This window comes from Glandiceps talaboti, chromosome 4 (genome assembly GCF_964340395.1).
Source record: "Glandiceps talaboti chromosome 4, keGlaTala1.1, whole genome shotgun sequence".
NCBI classification, from domain to species: domain Eukaryota; kingdom Metazoa; phylum Hemichordata; class Enteropneusta; family Spengelidae; genus Glandiceps; species Glandiceps talaboti.
The window spans coordinates 27,425,321-27,447,974 of NC_135552.1; the positions used below are offsets into that span (position 1 = coordinate 27,425,321).

At 35.1% G+C, this 22,654-nt stretch overlaps 2 protein-coding genes across 2 annotated transcripts; one reads left to right on the forward strand and one right to left on the reverse strand.

The window, feature by feature from the left end:
• Window positions 1–3,228: 3,228 nt before the first annotated feature.
• Window positions 3,229–11,266, forward strand: LOC144434452 (uncharacterized). The gene is made up of 2 exons (XM_078122900.1): window positions 3,229–3,377; window positions 9,971–11,266. The coding sequence occupies exon 2, from the start codon at window positions 10,010–10,012 to the stop codon at window positions 10,337–10,339; it is 330 nt and encodes a 109-aa protein (XP_077979026.1). The 5' UTR covers window positions 3,229–3,377; window positions 9,971–10,009; the 3' UTR covers window positions 10,340–11,266.
• Window positions 11,267–13,606: 2,340 nt separating this feature from the next.
• Window positions 13,607–22,051, reverse strand: LOC144433767 (pituitary tumor-transforming gene 1 protein-interacting protein-like). Its single transcript, XM_078122129.1, has 7 exons — window positions 21,762–22,051; window positions 20,638–20,684; window positions 20,063–20,171; window positions 18,748–18,859; window positions 18,416–18,481; window positions 17,192–17,238; window positions 13,607–16,098 (listed from the first exon to the last, which is right to left on the reverse strand). Exons 1-7 carry the CDS (start codon window positions 21,895–21,897, stop codon window positions 16,052–16,054), a joined length of 564 nt encoding a protein of 187 aa, XP_077978255.1. The 5' UTR covers window positions 21,898–22,051; the 3' UTR covers window positions 13,607–16,051.
• Between the last annotated feature and the right edge of the window lie 603 nt (window positions 22,052–22,654).

Below are 22,654 nucleotides of genomic sequence, written 5' to 3' on the forward strand. Positions count from 1 at the left end.
CACCACCTCTACCACCACCACCACAACCAATTAGTAACATTGAAAAAGAACATCAGCTTATTAGCATAGTACACATACAAATTATATATATATATATATATACATAATTATACAATTATGTATTGTAGTTCATAACATGCGTGAGTAAATAAGTAAATAAACATATATATATATATATGTATGTTTATATGCTACTTTCTAACTTTTTGACATTATTTTGTGTCTGTCTGTCTGTCTGTCTGTCTGTCTGTCTGTCTGTCTGTCTGTCTGTCTGTCTGTCTGTCTGATATATATATAAGGTAGACATACATACAGACAGACAGACAGACAGACAGACAGACAGACAGACAGACAGATAGATATGTATGTATGTATGTATGTGTCTATGTATGAATATTTCAGGGGGATAGCGGTGGACCGTTAGTGTGTGAAAAAGCCGACGGTAGATGGTATCTGGCGGGAGTAACAAGCTGGCTACGAGGTGAATGTGCAAGCCCTACATATCCGTCCGTGTTTTCCCGTGTCACAGCTGCTATGCCATGGATTCTGGAGAATCTGAACTCGTGTAAGTTGTTTTCCTAATAGTACATTGTGAATGGTTAGAACGTGTTTTGATAGTCCTCCCTTGTACTAAATCGTCATACCTGATATCAAGGCTTCTCAAACCCTAGCATGCCTTCTAATTGGAACAATTCAAAGTGTTTTCCACTATTAACCATAACCTTTAGCCACTATTCCAATACCTTTTAAATGGCTTTAAGTTTGATTGCGTATAAATGGGAGCGATATGGTCTGAATTCTGTTGCCAGAGCCTAAAAAAACGAATGTACATAAATGTGTTTCCGTCTTTACATTTGATATTTACGTAATTGCTCAATTTTCACAGCCAATTCCCACAAAACGGTAAATGACATAAATATAGTGTACATACAAATGTAACCAAGATTTTTTTCTAAAATGATATTATTTACTCCATGGTGTATAGCTCTGGAACATGATGGAGCATAATCTGAGGGATGTGACTGAATCACGTATGACGCAAATGGTTTCATTGAAATTTGTAAAATACTACGTTGAGTGAGCTTCTTTACAACTTCTGAAAGAGCGATTTAATATCCGCCCTTTCATTCTTGCAAACCCCATTACTAACAAATACCCCGCCTCACATGTTGATGTGGCTATTATCTATGTATACAATATTGGCTTTGCTTGTCAGTGTCCAATTAATTGTGAGAATAACTCCATCTTGTGTGAATATTTTACTGAAACGAACATAAAAAATGGATGTTTAAGAGCATACTTTTTAGATCTATGACATTGTAATTTTGCCATCGCAAGTGTCAGTGAATCAGTGGAATATTACCAATAACAATATGCACACCTTTCAAAGGTCAAGTGACTATATGCAAAACGCATAATAAATTGGCATAGCGAAAGTTCATGGCCTTTGACAGCACGTCTTGTTTTCAAGTGATTGGACATCTTTTTTTCATTTCACAGAATGGGAAAACATACTCATGGGTGATATCCAGTGAATGATTCTGGAATCATTGATTGATTGAATTGAAATTACAAAGTCATCTTTGGATTGTTGGATACCGCCACAGTAATGATGTAGCCAACAAAGCGACGACAGTTGACAGCGTATCCATGGATATTTCATATCACAGAGAGTACATAAGAACACAAACAGCCTGAAGTTAGTGTATATTCCTACACATACAAAGAGTTGTTTCTTTGTCAACTATTCCAGACATTATATTTCCTAGAACTATTTTAGTTGTATATTTTAATTTAGCACTCCATATATCGTCCCCTTTTTCTGAAAAGTGGCCCAAATTAAATTGATAAGTTTACCGTTTTTTACTTGAGAGGTTACTAATAGACAAAGGATAGACTTGACCTGTTAGTAGATGTATACTAAAGTACGACATGAAATCGTTTATTTATTTATTTATGACTCAAACGTCACCAGATTTACGTTCTGCCGATCGTGAGTAATATTTCACAATATAGACATGACAATATGCAGCAAAAAATATATCTAAAAAAGTTATAAAATCCGAGTAAATCGTTTATATCTCCTTTAGAAATTCATGCCTGTGAGATGGTGTATAATTTGGTCAATGTTAGGTAACATTACTTTAAAGTTATCGATCATTTTATTGAGTGTTTTCTTTTATTCTATCTACGTTATGTGATTTGTTCGCTCTTAGAGGGTATTTATGTTTCTATTACCTTCTATATCCTTCATAGCTTGAAACTCGTTGGAAATCATGATTTGAACTGTCTCGTTTATTATGTTAATAAACTTGATTATAATGAAATGGTTTGCATGAGATGTTTAGAACCATGTGTACATACCAGTCTAAATTATGCAGTATAGAAGTTATTGAATTCTGGAACAGCCAACTTTCACCCATTTGCTCCTTTCCTATGGTTCAACTTATCGTTTACAATGACGGAAAACAGTGTAAAATGGTTGGTACTCTGTTTTTGTCTGCGATAATCATTGGTCGCCATTTTAGGGTTTAAAGTTCGGGCGACATATGGTAGCTCGAGTTAAATCATTTAGGTCCGCATGATGTTCCAGATTGGTGTTTAGCGGGCCTCGGTTTAACCACAGGCAACTAGTTGTCTGTGGTTTAACGTTAGCGTACTTACTGGACAGCGCCATCTGGTGGTGGGTAATGTCCAGACTTCTTTGATTACAAATACAGTATTTGAGCACTATTGATGTTCTAGGAGTAGATCTTAGGACGTACATGTATGAAAGCAGAAAGATCGATTTTGAGTAAATTGAAATAGACGACCTATAAATTGTAATTAGAAACTACTTTGATGAAAGGCTAGGTATTGAATTTGATATAGACTGAGATGACCTTTCTACGGTTGGAAAATGACAAATTTACATTCTTTAAATAAATCCTTCAGCTTGTTTTCAAAGTTAACTTGCTGAACATGTTTCTCGTCTACAAAAATCATAATTTGGAAATCAAAATGATGTCCATGAGTGCATTATGGGATGTGATTGTATTGTCATAGCCACCAATTATCTTGTACATATTCTGAATTGTTTTGGTGTGTTTCGCTCTATTAAACCGGCCACTCCCGCGACCAAATGGTTTCGCCCATCGAGAATCTTCTAGACGATTCTGACGATTCGAATGTCCCGCGTTGAAATATGGAAATAAAGATATCAAGTGAAGTGTCCAGAGTTCATTAGATACGGTATCAGCCTGCTGTGTTACCGATAGCTATTGTCAAAGCACGAACAAACCATTTACTTGTTGCTGTCTCAATAATTTGGATATCTACTTCGTGGATGATTCTCACCGATTCAGTAATCAGTAGCGATTTTATTATTGTAATTTGTGGTAAGTCTGGTATTCCTTTTGTTTCTTGAAAAGTTACTTCATTGACTTTTGGTTATCTAGATAGAGTCACTTGACATTGAACATCGAATTTATCTCCTGCCTTATTAAAAACAAATTGTTTACATATCTGTACAATGTATAAATGAATTTGAAGAACAATGTCAGTTATTGCAAAACCAAGGGACATTACGATGATTTTTCCCCCATTTTGATTCAACCGTATAATATCAGTAGACGCTGCAAAACACTTTACCCATTGTTTCATCAATCTCCACTTGGATGAATGCATCCTTGAAATTTTAAGAGTATTTGCCACAACAGTGTTTCAATGTTATTTGACAAGGATGGACAGCTGGTTTATACAATTGAACAGTACCATGAACATATGCCAAACATTTGTCCATGGGAATTTAGTGTCGGCAAACGGCGGGAGGTCGACCAAGGGTTTCCATCATCACACAGGCCCCTAGCAATATGTGTACCATCCCATTATGGAACTGTATGTCGGCTATTGTATTCTGAACTGTTATTCCGATTTTTCCACAAACCTTTACTTCTTTGTAATGTCCTTTGCCGTCTTTTTATGATCGATGACTTCCTTGTTAATATAACTTTATCAATAAATCTCACCCTAAAACTTCAGACATCCTGCTATGAGAGATGCTGTGTTCGATGAAAGTTAGTCCCGTTGAAATTTCCATTTTTGAAAGTCAATACTCCTATCTGACGTGACTTGTACTACATGATTACAAGTAGTTAATTGTAGAAGCCCTGCTTTACTAGCGATATAATTTCACACACAGGTTTAATACCCAAATTGAACTCTTGTTCCTTGTTCTCCTACTTAAAAAAAAAAGAAGGAAAAAAATCTGAAAGTGCTCACGAACGACCCTTTCACTCTCAGCTTAAAGTTCATGATTTCGTATTTTAATGGGGTGTAACGTTTCACTAACACATGGAGTAACCCAGAAATATAACTTGTTAATTTGTCCTCAGCCTTTCACGATAAAGTGTTTAATTTCACCCAGCTTTGAGAAAATCATATCATATTTACAACATTCTAAGTCACGTGAGGCCAAAGTTGTCATTCAACACCAACTAATTATGTATTAAACACTTATCTATCTTTCAATCTAACGTTTTTATGACATCTTTCAAGAAATGTTGACAACCCTAATTTCTTACTGTCATCTTTAGTACTATGATGCCATGTGATGTTAGGCTTCAGTTCAAGAAATATTGTTTGATTTCCACCGAATTCTTACCGCAGGGTTAGTTTATATTTCCGTACTCCGATGTTTCATCATGGGAAGCACTCGGTTGTTGAACTTTTTAGAGTTTGATAACATAATGGCCCGTAGCGATTTGATACTTCTTTATACAAGTCTGCCTTCTCACTAGTAGGGTGAGTATCGTGTGGTTTGCTGAAACGGCGTCAACCCATCACTCCAGTCAACACCGGCTATTCAACTCATTGGTTACGAAGGATAGCACTTCTTAGTTGAAGAACGTGTTGTATTTTATATGGTACATGACGATCATCTTTACGATTTATATCAAAGGGAAAAAGACTACTTGGCAGAAAAACTTACTCGAACTACATAAAAAGGCATATTGCTACCTTCACCGGTCGAGTAGTCGATGCCAATGCAATCGTAGTTTTCTCCACGTGATTTCGCATCACAATACAAATTACAATACAAAATCTCTGTTAATACAAATTAACAATACAGTTAAGACAACCATATATATAGCAACTTTTTTATCAGACGTGCAATTCGGTATGGTGGATTTGAAATCACAAAATGAAAATGAGGCAATTAACACTAATATAGCAATTATTATTTAGAAATCACTTATTGACATTGAGGTAAGTGAAACAGAAAACAAACTCAAAGGAATTAATTCTAAAAGGAACAAAGATTAGATTGATAATCAACTCCCGTTCCTTTACTTGACTGTGTTAGGTCACAAAGTCAACCACGTTTGTCCTCAGTATACTGTTAATTGTAATTACAAGTGATGTGTGATATACAGTTACTGTACTTAAATTTGCCTGCAGGCATTGCATAATTGTTTGAACTACCAATATAACAAAGGAAATCTCATGAGTAACTAAGATAAGTTGGTTGTCAGTGAAATGTACGCAGCAGTACATCAGCTGTTACGTGTAATTGTGAAATGGATCGCAAATCACATCACATAAATTTACAATGTCGCGTTTGAAAGTGCCTGCATTGAAATCAGTGCCCAGCAGTACATAAGTTAGTCTAAATGCTATCAGCTAGCTTCTAGACTAGATTCGCTGAAATCTCCGGTCTTTTTTTACATGTTCTTTTTTATTTGAAATAATGATCTAAGTGAGTGATTTTCAAACCTGTAGTGAGATCGCCTTGGGAGGCTAGTAAAAAATGTAAAAATTAAAAAATTAAAAAATTAAAAAGTTGGACACTTTCCTTTTCAAAATTTGAAATGAATAACAAATGCAAGACTTTAAAAAATGTGCCAAGGGACTGGTTACATTCTACCTCTAGACTATAAACATGGCGGACCAAGTTGCACACTAAAGTAGGTTTCATCAGGAACTACAAAACACAAAACAGGAAAACTGGCTTTCAAAGTTTAAAAACAGTACTAGTGTTTGTACTCATTTATTGTAGATGACTGACACATCTTTATTTACTTATACGTATGTTCACAGTCATGATGGTTGTTGATATTAATTTATGTATATTTGCATTTATTTCAAGTTTATAACTGAGTTGTCTATATTTGGACTATGGCGTATCCTAGCAACACATGTTACCCATCTGTCATGTTTTAAGATTAATTAAGTCTCCAAGAGGGGATTCAGTCGTTGTTGGTTTATTTTCTTTCACATGAAGTAGAATATTATCATATGTCGTCTGATTCCTCATTAATTTGGTTTATTCCTGACGACTCTCTATATGCTATACATATCTTTGTTGTTGTCCATGCCTTTGATACTTAGGACCACTACACTAGTCTGGATGCCAACTGTGTGAGTGGAGGTATAAATCGTAACGATACTGTAGTGTATAGGAACTAGACTATAGGACCACACGCTTTGCCAAACCTATAAAATAAAATCTTGGCATAGGGTAACTGGCGATCCAGAGAAGGGTTGTTTGAATATCGTTTATTTTGATAATTTGGTCACATGTATGATTTATCTTCTGTCCATTTTCCAACCCATGTCTTTTTATCACTGGATTTACCAAAAGACTTCAAACTATAGTATGTTGGAGTAAAGTTTGTAATTCCCTTTCATTCCTATTTTACTGTTAATCATCGGGAGAACAGGGACGCGTAATTTTGCCTGGATCGAGTATCTATTCTAGCAACGGATACGAACTGTTGCATAGTGTTGCTATGAATACTAAGCGTTGTCTACATACACTTTGCATGCCCGCTTGGTACAAGGAAGAATGCTGGCTTTAGAATTGGTAAATAAATTGGTAGACTTGTACCCACCCATACAAGCAAGCTTACGCGCCCCTATGTCATGTATGTCGGGAGTTTTTTCGAATACTTTGCACGTCTTCAAAGTTCAATCTAAAGTCTCCCTTGGCCTCTTGGCCCCTGTTGCTATGGATACATCCGGGCATATTGTTTTTCTCTGTGTGGACTATGACCGCAAACAGAGTGTTGGTATTGTGATGACAGGGTGATAAAATCTGGTTGATATGATCCTAAAAATTTAATAACATTAATTTCACATTTTAAGAGAATTCAAAATTACTAATAACATGACCGAAAAATTCATAGATACTTGCTATATGTACAGTACTAGCGAGGAAACGTTTAATTGTGACAGGAGATACGTAAGTGATTAGTTCCATGGGGGGGGGGAACAGACAGACAGACAGACAGACAGACAGACAGACAGACAGACAGACAGACAGGCAGGCAGACAGACAGACAGACAGACAGACAGGCAGACAGACAGACAGACAGACAGACAGACAGACAGAGACAGACAGACAGGAACAGAAAGTGCAACATGATTTATTTTAGAATTGATAATACAAAGGCAGTACATCACTCAAATAACTGTCTGGAAAGTTTTTTATGGCAATAACAGACCTGTCAATGCTGATATATTGACCATGTTATGTATGTTATCCTCGTTTGATTGTTTGATAGGCATATTGCGACAACCAAGCTATATACGACACTCGTATGTGTGCATTTATTCAATTATTTGTATGTTTCAAATTTTGTTTTTGTTTTTAAGATAACAGTAGATGTCACTATTTATATTTTGAATCTTTGTGATATGTAGGCTGACTCATTAATTATATATTTTATTGATGATGATAACAATGTCTTGTATCGGTTGATGGCGATACCACGGATATTGTTTTCAGTATAAATAGAATCGTAACCCAACGAAGTTCAAAATTGACAACACGAATATGGTGGATTCGGTTAGTAAGTTTTCACCATATATTTGACATCAGGTGAAATTATTACGCTTTCGACAGGTAGATTATATCAGAGTCAAGTTGAATTTCTTACGTGGATTTTTTGTGTGTGATTTTAAACCGTCATTTCAATTATAAATGGTACCGTTTTACGGCTACTGTCTCATAATAGTATGGTTTATTCTCTATATATATGTGAATGTTCATAAAGGCGAAGAAAATCCCACGCACGGCCCAATTCGCCTCAGGGACCAACTTCCCCGGAAATCAACTTTACTATATAAAAGCGTGTCCCTGGTCCTTTCCAAATAATAAAATGACTTTGAAAGGTCACTGTCAAGGAAATCGATAATTTTAATTTTCCCACAGAGGTAACATGATTGTCTTTAGAAGCCATTTTGGATTCTAAAATAGCTTGACTTTTTGACATTTTGAACTCTTCTTTTAAATGGATGGTGACCCCTGATTAATTCGAACAAAATAACAGTAACAGTTTGATATTTGTATTTCCAAGGCATTATACTACATTAATAATAATTGTATTGACTTGTATTTCGACGATTCGGAGTTGTTTGCGGTTTCAAGTTATTTTGAAGGATTGAACCAAGTCGCCTGTCTAGACAGCTGCACAGTCTACTATTTTAATAGCGATAACAGCTTTACTCGTGTCGTCATCATCAATCAACAAGTGCTTTGCTACGACAAAATGTCTTGATAAATCCGTCCAAGTCATACCTTTACAATTCTGAAAAGAATTCTTTAGAGAAGGCAACATTTGAAGTCACACATCGGATAAGTTTTTAGATCAAAAGTAGATCGTAGAACGACATCGCGTATCGTTCAACATCCGAAAAAAAGTAGTCGACCGGATATTTACCGAAGTCCATCATCATCTTGCCCCAAGGATGATAGTATCATGTATCTGTGTAATTGTATACGGAATATACAGTTTCAGAACCCTGGATTGCTGATTATTGAACAATTAGATGAAATGTTTTGAAAATGTTGTTTATAAACTGTTTCGTAAACTTATAACCCAGGGTTTATTAAATGTATAACAACAGTTGATATGACAGAATTATGTACCACGTGACTAGAAAGTTTAGTCCATAGACCTACGTCAGTAACCCTCTATAAACAAGGTCACCACAACCACTGCTTTCATGTGTCGACAACAAAATGCACAATTTTCAAACATCAAATACATGTTATTAATTTTTATAAAATTATAATTTCACAAAGCAAAATGTAACAACTAACACTGAACATGGTCCGAGACTACACATGTGTATGAGCAAATACACGTACACGCACGTACACACATAGTGCACAGCATGTGGACGTACGTCAGATTTTCCTTCCCAATGTACAATATTTGCCTATATCGCTAAATAACTGTCGAAAAGGGGACCGCCTATTCAAATAGAAGAGACTCCTTCAATAATAATGTATAATTTGATGCAAAAAATACAGGAAAGTTGCATTCCTCCAAACTCGATTCGATTTGTATTCAAGCGTTTATGTGATGTTGAGCCTTAATAATTAATCTCTGTGTTGTCCGAAGTGATATGTACAGAACGTGATCACTGAGCAATTGCACATATTTTTCAGCTTGTAGAATATTACGATCATAGAAGACTGAGTCCCCATCCAGAACTGAAACATAGCTATAGTTTACTAGACTGAAAGAAAATGGCAACATATGGTTACAGAGACTGTGGTTCTGGGCTGACTTTCAGTTTTCTAATTGGAGAAAGAATTTTTTTTCCATCTCTGTGTGCTTTAACTTAGAAATGGCAGGTTCTGAAAGTTGGTATCCAGTTCTCTTTAAATCATATAAAAACTAAAAGTTATTTTTAGAGAGCAATTCCGTTGTACTTATTATGAGTACTGTGAATACATATGATTAAACTTATAAGACGTGTACATGTACACCGTAATGGCCACCTAACTATAGACGATACATTTACATGAATTATTCTGTATATGTGTATGAAAATTAAGGTTGGTTGATAATTCTCTCTCTCTCTCTCTCTCTCTCTCTCTCTCTCTCTCTCTCTCTCTCTCTCTCTCTCTCTCTCTCTCTCTCTCTCTCTCTCTCTCTCTCTTCACTATATCATTCTTTTATTTCTGTCTCTACTTCAGGCGAACATTTCAGGATTGATAGAAAGCGGTCAAGTTAACATGGATGCTAAACATTTTCAGGCGTACTTAGCTGCATCGAATCTAATATTGGATCACAAACTAGCGGCGAGATTGAAGGCAAGGGATGTGTTACATCATTTACTGCAGTTCAATGCTGTAACCGCGAACGAAGCACACTACGTTGCAACTGGACCCACAGAAAAAATTCAAACAGATAGATTACTAGCGAAGATGAAAGCTAAAGGAGCACCTGGATACTGGGCTTTAAGATCCGCTATGGAAATGTGTGGTGCAAAGTATACTGATTTGATAAACGAAATCGATGTAGCCATGCCGCCCCAGTCTCCTGGATTTCAACACGCCTGGTAAGACAGATTTTCACGGTTGACTGCAAACTTCTATCGGGAACGTTATTCAAGTGACTTCACCAAGATGAACAGGTCACTTACACAGATGGAGAAACAAAAGACATTCAAATGGAGAACACGTGTTTTGTACATGTCATTCTGTTCCTAACAAACGTGCGGAATTTGGACGTCTATTCTACTGGCGGTATGGTACTCAGCTATGGTACTTTACGACAATTATACCATCTGTTACAACAAATTTTAGTGATACACTATATCATGCCATCACAGATAATAAAATGTTTGACAATAATTGCTCCGCCGTTAATATTATATAATTTCATACACTCTATCGCCACGAATATTTCGATGCTTGTGTTTGCACACTGCATAATTTCAGTGTTTCATCACGTGACTGAAAGTTGATTGTTTTGCACTTATATTTTTACAATGATTGGAAATTTTCCGTCAATGTTGAACACCTGGCATTACTAAATTAAGAGTATATTTTATGTATTATCCCCAATCCCACATTACGTGGCTCGCGAATCTGACGAATGTGAAGTAAAGATTCACAAAAGCCTAGTTATTTACGCCGTTGTAATCTTGTATAAATTGTTCAATGGACGTTTCATTTCTTTAATTTCGCCCTTCCTTCAAGTTCTCCCACCATGCAGTTCGCCATCATATTTTAGAATTTTCGTTTCGAATTTCTTTTAGTGAATTTCCAAGTGACCATGGTCATTTCAGTGACGTCATTACAGCTCACTGTTGAAATTTACCAAGTTTGATGTTAATGTACAATTAAAAAAACTACTCTGTATTTCTAATTAATTTATTAAAACATGATTTCCACTATACTATATGCGAGTTCTGCAACTTCATAACTTTACGTACATTTCCATGATTTTGAAGTATTATCGAAGACTTAGTGATATCCAATGGTATATAAGAGTGCCAATACGTAAATGAGAATGGATCGTCATTCACGAACAACACCAAATTATGATATATATATATATATATATATATATATATATATATATATATATATATATATATATATATATATATATATATATATATATATATATATATATACCATAATCTGGTAATAACAGCCCATAAAACAAACAGAATATAACGATATATATATATATATATATATATATATATATATATATATATATATATATATATATATATATATCGTTATATTCTGTTTGTTTTATGGGCTGTTATTACCAGATTATGGTATATTACCTTGGTTATTACCTTGTTTAATATTTTTGGGTTGCCAGCCTTTTGGCGTCTACAAAACAAAAACGAATGTGTCAATTTGAATATAACAGCTGCGCATCTATCATTACTTGCATATTGTATTACCAATCGCTCTTGCTTATGTTTCTACATTAAACTATGTACGTTATGATTGGAATGCGACCCAGGATCAGAAATAATTGTCGTTCCAGCCACAGTTTGTACTGCGATCGCGAACGCGATCCAATGCATTGGCATCAGGAGTGAGGCTGCTCAAACAACAGCGCCCCCAGCGTCGTACTCTTAATAAAATCTATTATCGGAAAGTACAAAAACATCCCCACATTAAGCAAAAGAACATTTTAACTGTGCACAATGGGGATCCTCGAGTAAAAGTCTTCTCAGTTGACCCATTTTGACTTGTCTATTTCTTGTCTGTTAACTGTATACAGGAACCACACGACTTGCATTACTTTGGCCAAATAAAAAAAATAGTGTTTCCGATATTCCGATCGACCCTCATTATTTTATTAATGCAAAACGGTATAACAATATTTACTTCTATTTCCCTGTACTACCTTCATGCCTTTGCCACATCTGTGGACACTTTTGTGAAAATCGTATGCCAGAGAGAAACCAGGTCTTTGTAGACTATTACCAGCATAACCAGACCATACCACATGTTCGTCTATACTATACTATACATTCACTTCTTTTACACCTCATTCAACTTTCTCCGAAGTATTGTGACCGACGATAAATCTTGTCTTGGAGTCGAAGTAACTTTCAAACAAAATTTAATGTATTAAAAGTACAATAAAATTCCAACTTACCTACCTTATTTTCTCAAGTCATGTTATCGGAAACAAACATTTGTTTTGCCTTGGGTTATGCACTATGCTATTTTACCTTTGTGTTAGACAAATATTTACCTAGAGATTGTACATTTTGGATTCGACTGTAAGATCTATCTTATCGTTCAGCCCAAACCAATCTTCTCAGGGCCGTACTGGCTGATAGAGGGACACAACCCCAAGCATCTCGCAGACTAACCTTTGATACCACTAAAAATCTGAGAGTGGAATATCAGGAAAGACGTACCAGTGGCAATGCCGATTGACTACATTTGGCAGCAATACAGATGGTACTCCACCATGTACATGTTCCACTAGCAGATCGAGTGGGAGACTCTGACGAATGTACTTTAAAAAAAAAAAAGTCTATAACCCTAACTTTCTGAGTTGCACTTTATTATAGAAGTGACACAAGTCGTACAAATATATGTAGGCATAAATTACTTTCTTTGAAGGCAAAGTTCTTGGAGCCCTCTATACAATGAATTCACACCTGTGTCAATATATGTTACCACACATTTATTTACCAAGGGGTAGACTCTCTCACCAATCCTCGGGAACATCGCTATTATCTGTTTTGTATGTACCAATATCTACCTCATAGAATATCCTTGTACTGTTGGCCCTCATCGACTACATAGGGCTAATCATTTGTTGACGACTGTTATTGCCACAGGTACTCGAATCAATGTGTATGATTTAAAAAAAAAATATGTATGTAAATAAGTCTTATTTATATACAATACATTTTTTTTCTACACATTGATTCGAGTACCTGTGGTTATTGCAATGGCCCAAGTGGCATCGCAGTAACACGTCAATAAATGATTAGCTCTATGAGGTCCACAGTACAAGGATAATCTCGTACAATATTAAGTAATAAATATCGGTACATACATAATAGTCTAACCTAGAGGGTAAGAACCTGATGTGGCTGTAGCACCACTTTACACACTGCCTGTCTTCTCACCATTACTGTGACAGCATGACTGACGGCCAGGAAGGTATTCCTTGTTTGCCACAAGTCTTTTATACATTTATAGTACTTGTGTTTCTTTGTTCTTTCAGAACACATGTATTGGTTATAATTCATAATCATAAATAAGCAATTCACCCACCACCACCTAGTTACAGAATAAATATGACAACTAAAAATCAACACAACCAGGAAACTGTTTAAATCCTTATTTACATTTTATTTCATCAAATTTTGCATATTTCCATGAAAATCCAAAATCCTGATATATAAGATCTGTGTGTAAACATATTAATAAGATAATTTCCCCTCATACTATGTACATTCAAAAAAAACACACCAGATGAAAATATTGCTCACAATATCTTGCAATCAGTCAAATTACTTATCACAAGTATTCACTATCTTCCAAAGTAAGAGTGGATAATGTACTGGTTTATCCGTTGTCTTGTACCATGTTGTTATAGGCACTTCTCTATCACAGTACTGACACTTGACTGAAGAACACCACAATATTTCAAGATATACAGTGCACCAAGTATTGTTTTGACATTAAAATAAGTGTACAGTACTTCCCTGATTTTGATTTGATCATTGATGTTAAATGATCAAAGTGGCAATGAAACAGACAAAACTAAGACTAGGAAATAAGGAGTGTGTCCTGTACAGCATGTCATAAATTATCAGTCTAGATCCTATACCTGTCAATGTTCTCCACGATTGCTATCCTCTCCATGGAGATGATTGTAGTGATTGTAACACATATAGGAAACCACACTAGTAAATTATATCACCTGCCACTATTTCAAAGTAGGCGTGATGTCATAGAGGATGAGTGGCTATATTCCCCCTTACCTATCAGCCCAGATGGTATCTGCAAAGACGGATGACGTGAGGCCTAGATAATGTCACATGAATCTAGAATACCTTGTGTAGGACTTATGAGTAAGTTTCCCTGTCTCACTGAACTGTGATAACACAGAATATCAGTATCAGTCTAAACACATTCATCTGCTACTAATCATTGCACAAAATTATTCAAATCATAGCAGATCACCTGATTCAAATCATAGCAGATCACCAAATAACATGCTTGTCACATACTGTAATCAAGAGCAGTGACTTAAATAGCTTGCATCATAATCAAATTGAAAGGACAGACACAATGACATTGGAAAAGAATATCAGGTTCATCTAATCATTAGTTGGATGTACAAGTGACATGTGTTCTACAAGTTAGTTCAATTTACCAGTTATGTTTTTTTGGGGTTGTACATCATATAAAAGATTGCATACTGCAGCAACTATTCTGAAGGTATAAATTTCATACAAAATCACTTAACAATACTAGTGTGATATGTGTTTCCCATTGTACAACCTTAGCATGTACTAGTAGTGAATATCATACTTTTCTTGTGGCTTACTAACTATTGCTGACATTTTAGCTTTACAAGCATGAAGGGGTATTGCTTTCAATGGCAAGTTACATCATATTTACCAATAATTGACAAATATGCAACTACCTGTACAGGTACTTTCAACCCAAGTTATAAAAAATATAGCAATTATAATGATAGAACTGAGTGACAGGCCTCTACAGTCATACTATGTTTCTTGAGAAAAATGTCTACATCTCTTTACCGCAATACTGGTTATAGATACTTTTATTATACATATACCCAGTGTCTTACTCTTACTGCCTGGATATAGGTTTGTGGATGGCGATAGTATGGCTTACAGGCCCTCCTAAAGTCAAGCCCTTTCATTATACCACTCGGTCCACAAAACACATATCCGAGACATAAAGATCCTATACAGTACTGTCACCATTTACACCTCCACTTTAGTCATTCAGACTATAAAGATTATTACAATATGTGTCAATTTCTGGATTTGATACTTATGATATGCTTGCCAGTTTCTGAATACATAAAATTTGAAGTCTCTATTACGACAACTTTACAGATACCAGTGTTGCTGAGTTGGTGGGTTTTGTGTAGCATAGCAACCTGCTGTGACTGCATTTTGTCAAACGTCAACATTACATTGAGTATTAAATATCATATCTTAAAATACTATTTATCCCTCCAATATCTAGAAAGGATTACACTGGAAATTTCAAAAAATTACAAAATAAACCTCATCCAAAAATATATGTCAGATTAGCAAAAATTTAGGTGATTTTTCTCCCGATTCAGAAGTTGTAGCGAACATTTTGCTAAAGGCAAATTGCACCATGCACAAATAAAAGACAATACATAACAGATAAATGGGAAAAGAACAAGATAAATTAGTGATCAAGGTATTTTAAAACTTGAAGTACTGAGAGTTGTTCAAATAATTGATGCTTTCTTCTCATTTTCCAGTGATCTGACAAAAAACTCTTTTAAAGTGTTGATAAATTTAATATCCATACTTCATATTCTAATATACTCATTGTCCCCAGCATTTAACTTTAAAGAAAACTAAGACTCATTTTTTCCCTCCAAAATAAAGTATTTTGTGTAAACAATTAACATCTGGGGTATGTAAATGTCAATAAAACATAAAGCATGGTTAGCTAGTCAATGAGACATGTTCTAACAAAGGCCTCTTCTCAAACTATAATGAATAAAGAAAAGGTGTTTCTAAGCTGTCACTCTCTTTATGAATTCTCAAAGCGAGTATATCCACTGTCATCCTTGACTAGGCCTGTTGAGAGAGAAACAATCTTTGATAAGTAAACATTCAGAATTATTTAGTCACACAAATTCTCAGTATTGAAGTAAATTTAGATGATCACCCATGGTACTTAAGTCTAGTTCCTATACGGTATCATTACGATTTACATCTCCATTCACATAGTCTAGTTCCTATACGGTATCATTACGATTTACACCTCCATTCACATAGTCTAGTTCCTATACAGTATCATTACGATTTACACTTCCATTCACATAGTCTAGTTCCTATACAGTATCATTACCATTTACACCTTCACTCACATAGTCTAGTTCCTATACAGTATCGTTACCATTTTCACCTCCACTCACATAGTCTAGTTCCTATACAGTATCGTTACCATTTACACCTCCACTCACATAGTCTAGTTCCTATACAGTATCGTTACCATTTTCACCTCCATTCACATAGTCTAGTTCCTATACAGTATCGTTACCATTTACACCTCCACTCACATAGTCTAGTTCCTATACAGTATCGTTACCATTTTCACCTCCGTTCACATAGTCTAGTTCCTATACAGTATCATTACCATTTACACCTCCATTCACATAGTCTAGTTCCTATACAGTATCGTTAACATTTACACCTCCACTCACATAGTCTAGTTCCTATACAGTATCGTTACCATTTACACCTCCATTCACATAGTCTAGTTCCTATACAGTATCATTACGATTTACACTTCCATTCACAATGTGGTTTAGTTAGAAACTACGTTGGCATCTAGTCGGGATGCCAAAATGGTTTCTATCTAAACCAGGAGTGGAACTAGACTAATTGGCATTCAGACTATAAGCACAGGGCAAGCGCCAAATACACATCACAAATTGTATATCAGTGGCATACCAAATTGGTATTGACAGCACAATGACAAATAACATGTGTAACATCACAGACATTTAATATGTAATGCTCACATAAAAGAGCCAGGCTGTCACTTATGTCAACATATGATATTTACTCATTCTAATGACCTTTGACCTTGGGTGGAGCAAGTACCCGCTTGACAAAACTGCAATGGTAAGCTAACAAACGTCAGATATGAAAACAATGGTCTTACCATATTTCTTTCTGATTTCATCATTTTTGGCTTTGCGTTCAGCTCGTCTGAAATCAAATATAAACACATAAATTAAAGGAATTGTTTGACTAGTATGTCTACTTCAACTATTAGGTTATATATACAGTAACTAGTCTGTACAAAAAATAATGTCAATACTCAATACCTAAAACAAATATATTTATCAATTTGAATATAAGATATATCAATGGTCTAAGAGCACACAAACTCTGCTTACGTACACCCTATGGCCAAAAAAAAAAAAAAATCTGGTTCTGGTCAGGGTAAACTTTCTAAAGTGGTGCGAAGACACAAATTTTTTTTTTCTTATTTTTTTTTTTTTTGCAAATAAGTAAATACACATTTTTTTTGACACTTTACATACTCTGTTCTATCATATTTATCTCTTGAAAAACTTCCTTTTTCTTCGAAGCAGTTAAGGCTTTGTATTTAAGCAGTCTTGGCATGTAGGGTTGATTTCAGCTGCTTGTTCTCCTGAGTGATATCAGGAATAAATAAGGAACGGGAAAGCAAAAATTATCGGAAAAAAAAAGGATCGACGCGAGGGTATTCAGGGCACGCGCGCTGACCAGAACCAGATATATATATATATATATTTTTGGCCTAATCTACCTGTCATCAAGTATTACATTCATAATTGGTGAAGTTCTGTGTTGGCAACTTAGCAAGGCATTCATAATCTCCAGCTTAGCTACTGAATTCTCTTAAATTTCCAATGACGACAAAACTAACATCAAGGATCTAACATTTCTATATGAGAAATATTTCTACAACATTGATGTACACTTATCTTAACTATGTCTAGTACACATTTCTGCCTAGTCTAGATGCTAACATGGTATTGAATCATCTTGAGATTCAATGTACATTTGTAGGATAGCACTATGTAATATGTAGTAGTAAGTATTTACATTTACACATTAAAACAGACCAATGACAGGACCTTTCAGACTAGGATAGCACTATGTAATATGTAGTAGTAAGTATTTACATATTAAAACAGACCAATGACAGGACCTTTCAGACTAGGATAGCACTATGTAATATGTAGTAGTAAGTATTTACATATTAAAACAGACCAATGACTGAACCTTTCAGACTAGGATAGCACTATGTAATATGTAGTAGTAAGTATTTACATATTAAAACAGACCAATGACTGAACCTTTCAGACTAGGCTATTTCTACTTTCCATCTCCTTACCTTTCTTCTTGTCTCATTTTCCTTTCTTCCTTTTGACGTTCAAGTTTAGCATCTTCTTTGGCATATCTACATATGAAAGTAAACAGAATATCACATCAACAATTCACATAAAGTCTTCTTTTTTCATTCAATGTTCCAAACAAACAAACAAACAAACACAGTACAGACATATTTTAAAAGACTTATTTTATCATTTGCACTAGAAATTGCATGGGAGTATTAAATGAGAAAAGCTTGTAATGTTGGGTGAGGATGCATGTGAAAATTACCAACATTGTTTTAAATTGTGTTGAACCAAACACATCAGAATAAAAATGTTGACATTGACTTACTTTCTCTTATTACTCCCTTTACAGCAGCAGCAGTATACACAGCAACAAGAACAGCTAATAAGAATAACCCCGGCTATAACACCCATAGATATCAACAAAGCTTCAAAGTTCACTGTAATAAAGAAACACGCATATCAAATTTCCTACAAACAATACTGGAAAATACACATGCAACAGATGTGTTTTTACATTGTTTTTGCAAATCCCTTCCACTTTGTGTTTTTCATTCACTTGGGAGAATAAATAAAGTTACACAGGGGAGTACTCTGGTATAGGGAATCATCCCCTCCCTGGTGTTAGTTAGACAGACAACAATCTAGACAACTTACATTTGCAGTCATGAGAATAACTGCTATTTATATGTATACACAATGTGAAGGAATCTTTTACTTTCATAATGCTGGTACTCTTACATACATATTGTATACATATAGGTACATGTATTATTACACTGATGTTCATTTGTATGATTTATAAAATATTATGACAGCCTACATACAATAGCCTATAGAAAACTACATTTACATGTAATATAGATTCTAGATTTTCTCAAGTCTCAGAATGCGATGATGGGATAACTGTCGTTTGCAAAGCAATAGACCACAGTTTTTTTAATATACATCATGTTGTTACAAGCAATAGAAAACATTTCTTTGAATATACATGTGTAAAAGTGCTGTGATGATTAGTTCTTGCATATATTGCAAGCAATAGATCACAGTTCTTTGAATATACATGTGTAAAAGTGCTATGGTGATTAGTTCTTGCATATGTTGCAAGCAATAGACCATGGTTCTGTGAATATACATGTGTAAAAGTGCTATGATGACAGTTCTTGCATGTCTTCCCTTTCATTCAATTTATGAACTGATTGCACACACTGACAATATATACAAATAGGAGACCTACATTCAGCAGAATTTTAGACTAGTAACACTAAATAAATGTAGTGAATGCAAGTGGGAGCCGAGGACAACTTGCATTTCTTTATCAGGAAAACATCATTATAGGAAATAAAGACATTTTCATATTAAACGAGTCTTCTTGCGTGATATTTACACTTGTTTCACATTTTGTTTAAAAAATGTTCCACATGATTACAGAAAATATGATTGAAATTAAATCTTTGTCAGAATTATTTCATGGAATAACTTAGAACACAAGTATCCATGTTTTCATCTCGTAGTAGACAGTCATCTTTTTCTCTGACACTGGTTCTACTCATAACATATTAAATCATGTTCATTTCTTTTTTACAAATTAACAGTTACACCTGTAAGCAAATCTTCATACAGTATTATAGTATGATACTTACACCAACATTCTAGCCATCTTGCTGATGACAATGGACAATCTTCTTTTTTAGGGAATATGTCTCCAACTGGATACTCATCACACACTTTGGTTGATTCGCACCAGTAACACTGCATAAATGAAGGACAATCACATCATTATCAACCACACTGAGTTATCAATTATTTCTGAAACATGACTGATTTCACAGGAGAGATCACTTCTTGCAATGAAATTAATCAAGACAAATGAAGGTTTACTACACCCTTAAAACATAAAATGGCTGATGATGACGATGACAACTTACTTCATGTACTGTTATCTGACAATTCAATTTCTCCAGTTTGTATGTCTGTGTTAAGTGAAAATCTGTGTAATCACGTAATAATGGATTTCTTAGTGATCTAAACAGCTGTCCTTGCATTTAACTTTTGCTTGCATTTAACTTTTGCTGGGCTAAATTTCACTTCAAAGTTGTCTGTGACACCAAATTATTTCAATGTTTGTTATGCTTGGAGCACACAATCAGTCATATCAAATCACTGTCCCATTTGACTATCCTGTGTATTATGTGACATTAACTCAATCTGTACTTACTGTTACATTTTTCAGACACTTATCACATCCATCTAGCACCTTACAAGCTGAAATGTTTGACAAGACAAAACAATTATTTCTCATATTATTCACTAAAAACATGTTTGTTGATACTCTAATAACGTGAAATGTTATTTATCATCGACTATACTGCAAGCAAAATTCTGAATAATGCTCAAGAAAAGACATTTCTATGCTCATTTCAAACACAGATATTGGGTGAATTCCTATGTCTTAAAAGGTGAACACACAATTGACATCATCCTGACAGACACCACTGATTTGATATTCTCGTTACTGTAGTGTAACTTGTGTACACTGTGACTGGTATTTCAAAATATCATATTTCAAGGACATTCCTTCATTCCAAATAGTGTAGTAATATCTTTGTATTTTACAAAATCATGTTTAAGATGAAAGTCAAAACCAAACAACTTTAAAACTTTTGATGTTTGAGATCTCTCACAAAAGTACATCATCTCTTAAAATACCCATTTTGGAAGGTCATGTCCTAAGGAGTATGGTGTACTTGTATGGCAACACTTCATGGCCATGCATGTGAATGATGTACTCAGGCAAGTACTTATAATTTTTCAAAGCATTATTACTGCTGGGTAATATCTGCAAAACAATGGGCATTTACAGTATACTGACTATAATTTTGGATTTACGACATTGTTGTTAAGACAAAACTCATCTGAACACAGGGTTCACGTGTTAAAATCGATTATGTACAGTTGACAATTGAAACAAAATATATACTTCTCTATGAATAACCACCTAGCTGTATGTTATGTATAATTTGAAGTAATAATGCAATATTTCTTCGCATCCGAAGTTAAATAATGAAGAAAACAAGATTAGAGTTGAAACACAGTCCCTCTATCACTGGTTGAAACAAAGGTTTTAACACAATAAAGTCTAAGATTCATTGTGTTTTTTTGTTCTGAGAACAGTAATGTCTACGCCCCCAATAGAGATCCCTGTATGTAAATACGCACATGATCACACATGAAACCTGACTTTTTCACAGCTTTTGGAGTTTGTTTTGAAAAGTCACTGGACAGTATTGATCAGAAACATACACAGACTACATAATTTTCAAACAATTTGTGTATACTTACGCACTGATGGCTCCGGTGACTCGGTCGTTTTTGTTGTGGTCGTGGGATCATCATTTGGTGTGGTCGACGCACATCTTACCAATACGACTGAAATACTTGCACAGAATACCAAAACGATAATATTTCTAAGTATCATGATGAAGCTAAAAATGTATTCAAATAATTTTTTAAAGTGTGGTCAAATACTGTAGGTACGGACGCCTTTTAAACGGAAATAAAGATACAAATTCCGATCGTGTCGTATCGTTCTCGCTTCCTCGTTCTGTTATGGCGGAGCTCGTGACCCTTTTACCCGCGGATTGATTTGCAATATGTAGACATTCAAATATGGCACATGCAGTACATGAAATATCAATAAATTTATTGGAAGTTTGGCAGAGCTCTATAATAAAACAGTCTAGTAATGTATACAATGAAGGCCCTTCCTTTCCTGCAATGTTTATCACTTTTGGAAGAGGGCTACTTTCGGCGGATGAAGATACCATATAGGATGTGTTCAGCCCTATTCAATGACGTCACTTCTAAAGGTCATCCGATAGCAAAATCGCTCCTCTCATTGGATGAACATTGTCTGAGGTAGTTGATGCTCTTTTGTTTGTTGTAGTTGAGTCGGATCTGATTCTGAGCTCACTGGATGCAGGAAGTAGCATGACAACACGTCATTGGCCATAATTTACAGTGACTGTAAAAACCCTAACGTCATGTTTATTATGACTGTGACATCCCTAGTGACTGATGACCCCATGTCATCTGTGTATTATGACTGTCTTGTTGTTTTTCTAGAAAGGTTTTCTTTTGGGTCCGACTACCCCACCTGAACACCTTAGTGCCAGAGAGTTGCCTATCAAAATATCCGATTTGGGCCAACGTAATCATTATGGCGGTATGGGAGA

Coding starts and splice junctions, on each gene's coding strand:
- LOC144434452 (XM_078122900.1), top strand. CDS start 10,010: ATGGATGCTAAACATTTTCAGGCGTACTTAGCTGCATCGAATCTAATA.
- LOC144433767 (XM_078122129.1), bottom strand. CDS start 21,897: ATGATACTTAGAAATATTATCGTTTTGGTATTCTGTGCAAGTATTTCA. Junction 20,685..21,761: donor GTCACCGGAGCCATCAGTGC/GTAAGTATACAC, acceptor CAAACATTTCAG/CTTGTAAGGTGCTAGATGGA. Junction 16,099..17,191: donor TGAAATCAGAAAGAAATATG/GTAAGACCATTG, acceptor CTCTCTCAACAG/GCCTAGTCAAGGATGACAGT.